The sequence below is a fragment of the Ipomoea nil genome, unplaced genomic scaffold (assembly GCF_001879475.1).
Source record: "Ipomoea nil cultivar Tokyo-kokei standard unplaced genomic scaffold, Asagao_1.1 scaffold1834, whole genome shotgun sequence".
Lineage (NCBI taxonomy): Eukaryota > Viridiplantae > Streptophyta > Magnoliopsida > Solanales > Convolvulaceae > Ipomoea > Ipomoea nil.
The window spans coordinates 567349-573348 of NW_017618262.1; the positions used below are offsets into that span (position 1 = coordinate 567349).

Here is a 6000-nt window from a genome sequence, read left to right on the forward strand (position 1 = left end):
CCACCCCGACGAAGATGGGGATGGAGAATATTTTCGGAGAACGGGGATGGAGAATGCACGTAATTCTCCATTGGGGACGGGAACGAGGATACATCTCCCCTCTTCGCCCCCGAATAATTATTATAATTAAAAAATAATATATATATATATATATATATATATATATATATATATATATATATATATATATATATATATATATATATATATAATTTTAGTTTTTAAAATTAAAAATTACAATAATTGAAAATTTTGACTAAGAGTTGATGGGGGACGGAGCCTAATTCCTCGCGGGATCGGGGATGAGGATAGGGACGGGTATGGGGTACAGGGTTTCGGGGACGGGGGGCCGCCCCGTTGCCATCCCTATCTTGGATTTTCACATAGCTTCATATAGTTTGTAGAATAGTTTTGAAAGTACATTGCACTAAAAGATGTAGAGATACTTAGAATATTCTAGAACATTAGGGAATCCTTTTGGTTGTGTAGAGATTCTTGAAGGATTCTAGAGAACAAATTTTAACCGTATGATCAAATAGGCCTCCACCATCAATTGAGGAAGTGAAATACCTAAGGGGGCCTCATTTGTAATGAATCCATGAGTTCAAGTAATCCAAGTTCCTTACAAAACTTTTGAGTTCTTAAACTTATTTGTGAGATTCTTGCCTTACTTATTTTCTTAATCATCGGATCGTTTAAACAGCACTCCCGAGGGTAGGGCGAAGAAGTTGACTTAACTATTAAGTAGGAAATAATAGCTTTAGAAGGAAGAATAGCTAATGCCGCACCAAGTTTGAACTTACTTTCATGATAATTTCACCTAGAGGGGTATTATTCTTTTTTGGTAGAGAATCAGAATCTATCAAATTTATTCAGAATTTATGCAGAAAATCTATTTTAAATATAAAAATGTGTCCTTTTCATCATTACACATTATTTATCAATTATTTATCAAATAAGTATGTATAAATGAATAAAATCTATGAGAAACATAACCTCGTAGTAGCAGCAATGGTGTTGATCTCTAAACATAGTTGATATCTTGTTATGTTGCCTCGTTCTCATTTTTATGAGTAGCATGAAGGTGCTATATAATGTATGTTCTGTATCCAATCAATCCAACCTTTATATTAGGCAAAGAGTTTGGTTGACTAACCACTTCTAATTATTTTGTCCAACAACTTCTAGTTATTTAGTCCAACTAAGTTACTTAGTAAGCCATTTTCAAAAAAAAAAAAGTTACTTAGTAAGCCAAGTCAACTTGTACCACTTAATTTAAGGTTCTAATATATGATAAGCCTAGTCAACTTGTACCACTTAATTTAAGACTCTAATATATGATATGTATTATACCAGAAAATCTTAAATAATAAACAATTATCATAAATTCGGCCTGTCTTACGAATTAAGATCCATACGTACAGTTTCACATAGGTATAACTTTTCAATATTTTGTATACCATATTTATATTCATTCAAGTTTATATACTGAATTTTAGAGTTAATTCCCAAAATAGTTCTCCGACTATGGCCTTTTCTCAAATTGATTCTTTGGTTTTTAATTGCACTCAAAGTAGTCCTCCGACTATTAAATTTTAAACCAAAATGGTCATCCGTTAGTTTTGGTGTTAAAATAAATAGTAAAATTGATAATTCAAATTTTACACTCCAATTTAAACCAATTTTCACGTCATTTTCTTGTGCTTTGAAACCTTTACGTGTTGCTAGTATAAAATGTGGAGTAATCAAATTAAAATGTTTTTTTTTTTATACAAGGAGTTACCATTCAATATGTTAGGTTTTCATAGGTTGCATTATTGTAATCAAAATTACTTATAAAAAAAAAGGTCTTGTCAACTAACTACTGGATTATTAATCTAAAAATTGCTTGGATTTTCATTTCAAAAAAATAAAAACAAAATTGCTTGGATTTTTATTATTGTTTGAGTAAACTACTTACTTCCCCACCCTCACCTTAATTAACATAATAGTATTCGACTCGTGTGATGCACGTTTAAGTCCCTCTGGACTACTCACCGTAGATAGGCAAATTATGCCCTGGATCCGTGTCCATAGTGAATTATGGACACGGGTCCAAAACGACGTCGTTTTTCAAAAAAACTGCGTCATTTAGTTAAAAAAAAAAAAAAAAAAAATCGCGCGCGTTTTGTCGTTAACGGCGTTATTTTTTTTTTTTTTTTTGGATTATGAATGTACAGTTATGCCGTTATGAATGTACAGTTATGCAATTATGAAATTATGAACACAGAGCTCTAACATTATGAAGTTACAATTATGAACATATATAGTGATAAAATTATGACCATGGAGCTTTAAAATTGTGAATATAGAGCTTCGAAGATTATGAATGTACAGTTATGGAGTTATGAATCTACAGTTATGGAGTTATGAATCTACAGTTATGAGATTATGAATCTACAGTTATGGAATTATGAATGTACAGTTATTGATCGAATTATGAACAAAGAGCTCTAACATTATGAACTTACAATTATGAACATATAGTGATAAACTTATGAACATAGAGCTCTAAAATTGTGAACATAGAGCTTCGATAATTATGAATGTACAATTATAGAGTTATGAATGTACAGTTATGGAGTTATGAATGTACAGTTATGGAGTTATGAATGTACAGTTATAGAGTTATGAACGTACAATTATGGAGTTATGAATGTACAGTTATTAATAATATAGTAATAAAATTATGAATATATACTCCTATAACAAAGCGGTCTGAAATTTAAAAAAAAAAAAAAAAAAAAAAAAGGAGATAACAGTGCCTAACGGCACTGTTACCCGTGTCCAGCAAGCATGCTGGACACGGGTCCAACGCATAACGATTGCCGTAGATAGAGTTACATATAGCTGATCATGATTAAAGACTAGTTTCTTTAAAAAGAGGAACACATGTGTCAAAATTTGTCCTTGACTTTTGTCTCTCTTAGAAAAATCTACAATAAATTGGGGAGTTTAATTTCCTAATATAGCTAAACGATATCATCAAAATCTATTCACCACAACTATTTCTACTAAATGTCTTCAATAATTGTTGTTGCTGAAAAAACTTCCTGGAATCTCTCTTTTTTAGTAAGACAATTGATAACAATTATGTGTGTTGTGTGCGTGCATATGTATGATGGATAGTGAAGTATTCCTTGTTCTTGAAAATTAAATTGGAGTTATTTTTAGCTTTGTTACCAAAATTGGAAACATAAATATTTTGTCTCATTTAGTCATTCCCATTTTTGTCTCTTTTATTCCATAAAGAAGGTGGTCAATAGAAGGCCTCCTCCCAAGAAAAGCAAATGGTTGGTTCAGGTAAAGATGCATTTTTGTTTAATTTATGATGCATAAGAGTGAATACCCCTGCTTGCACTATAGTTCGTTGAAACTCTTATACTATTCCTCTTACTACCATACCTTACTATTGTGCAATGATGAGATTTGTGTTGGTTAGAATTAAGTTTGTTATGGATATAGATATAATATTTGGAATCTCTCTAGATTAGGCAGTATTAGAGATTTAGGTAGCTAGACATATGAAAACTTGTTTTTTATTTGAAGTCTTCTAGCATATATTTATAGGGCTTTGTATTCTCTTTTCTATGCGACAGCATATTCAGAAATCTTTTCTTTACTTTCGTAACAAAGTTAATAACAGAACTTTGATTATATGAGATATTTAGAGACTGTTTTGGCTAATGACTGTTCATATTGTATTTCTTTTGCCAAATTGGTTCGTTTCAAGTTCTGCAACTTCCAGCTTATTTGAATTGTACGTGTTTACATTGAAATGTTTTATTTCTTCAGTCACGTTCTTCTTTCAAATCCGTTCATTTGAGGTTTTGCAACTTCCTGCTTATATGAATTATGTTAACCAATGAAATGTTGTATTTTTTTTCTTCTTTCACATTCTTCTGCCAATCGAATTGGTTCATTTGAGTTTCTGCAACTTCCAGCTTGTTTGAATTGTGTTAACATTATTCTAGCGAATCAGCTCATTTAAGGTTTTGCAACATCCTGCTTATTTGAATTGTTTTAACGAACACAATGTTTCTTGGCACTATTTGAGCAGGCTAAAGATGAAGTTGCTAAGAGGGAGTATGGCTAGTTGTGTTGATGAAAACTCCTTAGCTATGAACTTCATATATGTTCTCACAAGACTTAGTTTGATAGTTCTTTTCAAAGTCATGGGACTTATATCTTTGGCCAAGATGAACATTTCTATTAGAGGACTAATCTTTACTGTTAAAAGTTAGTTAGGCTTCAGAACAGCTGGCAAGTTAGTTAGCTTTAGCAGTTAGCCTCAGCAGTTAAAAGGCTTCTCTTTGTAACCTCTCAGTATCTTCTTCAATCTTCAATGAAACAGTGTTTTTCTTCTTTCTTCTGCTCCTTCTTTCGTGTTATGGTATCAGAGCGTTGAAACATGGCTTGGAATGGAGCAACAAGTTCAGTCAGACCTCCGGGGTTCAATCAAACGGCAGCCGCTCCGACGGTTGGTACGAATGCGACTTTCGACCCAAACGACTCTGCAAGTCCTTATTTCTTGCATCATAGTGAAAGTCCAGCGTTGATTCTCGTCTCCGCAGCCCTAGATGGACGTAACTACCACCCCTGGGCCAGAGCAATGGAGATGGCCCTCCTCTCCAAGAACAAATTGGGGTTCGTGGACGGAACCCTAGCAACACCGGAGGTAAATGATGTCAAATTCCCCTACTGGAAGAGGTGCAACAACATGGTTGCAACCTGGATTATGCGTGCGCTTTCACCAGAGATTGCTCAGGCCGTTCTTTGGCTAGGAACAGTTGAGAGGATCTGGAAAACTCTGAAATCACGATTCGGAGAAGCTGATATATTCCGAATCTCAGATTTACATGCCGAAATCCATCAGGTTCGACAGGGAGACCTCAGTGTGGGAGCCTACTTTGCGAAATTGAGGGTTTTGTGGGACGAATTACAAGTTATAAGGCCTCTAGCTACTTGCAATTGTGCTCGGAGATGCGACTGTGGTTTGCTGGATAAACTCCAATTATATCTTGACAGTGACAATTTATCTGTGTTCTTGAGAGGATTGAACGATAGCTATGCTTCAGTTCAGTCGCAGGTCATGATGATGAAGCCTTTGCCCTCTGTTGATGAGGCATTCTTGATAGTCCAGCAGCAGGAAAGGAGATTCAATATTGGGATAGGTTATTCACCACAAGCAGTTGACAATTTGAGTGCACGTAGTATTCTTTTATCCCAAGCTGCAGGGAATAATTCAGGCACCAAGAAGTTCTATCCCAATGGAAATAAAAAAACCTATCCGCACCTACTGTGGCTACACTGGTCACACAATAGAGAAGTGCTATAAGAAGCACGGGTACCCCCCGGATGGAAGCCAAGAAGCAAGAACATGGGGACAGTCAACCAAATGCATATAGCTACTCAAATGCCCTCAGAGGACACTGTCTCTCTCTCCCAGAATGAGTATATGTTGTTCAAGAAGATGTTGCAAAGGGAAAGTAGTGCTCACAGTCAGAACTCTCATCTGGACTTGGAAATCAGACCACAGGCAAATCTGATTTCTGCAAATTTTGTTCCCAACTCTCAACTAGAAGGCAATTTTCTGTCCTCATCTAGTGATAAAGTGCCTTGGATCTTGGACAGTGGTGCCACACACCACATTGTTTGTAGTAAGCACATATTAACAGAGGCCAACAATATTGAAGGTTTGCATGTTGAACTTCCTAATGGAAGCAAGACTGCCATCACACACATAGGGACAGTAGCTTTGTCAAATGACTTAATATTGAAGAATGTTTTCTGTGTGCCTGAGTTTCATTTCAACCTGATATCAGTCAGTCAGTTAATCAATGGGTCAAAATGTAAATTGGTGTTGTACTCTGACACATGTATCATACAGGATCAGGCCCTTGGGAGGATGATTGGACATGCTAGGTTGGAAAGAGGCCTATATCACTTAATGGAACCTGA

At 35.1% G+C, this 6000-nt stretch overlaps 1 protein-coding gene across 1 annotated transcript; it reads left to right on the forward strand.

Annotated features, from left to right (window-relative positions):
- Nucleotides 1-4450: 4450 nt before the first annotated feature.
- On the forward strand, nt 4451-5377 carry LOC109192811. Its single transcript, XM_019343518.1, has one exon. It carries the CDS (start codon nt 4451-4453, stop codon nt 5375-5377), a length of 927 nt encoding a protein of 308 aa, XP_019199063.1.
- Nucleotides 5378-6000: the final 623 nt, after the last annotated feature.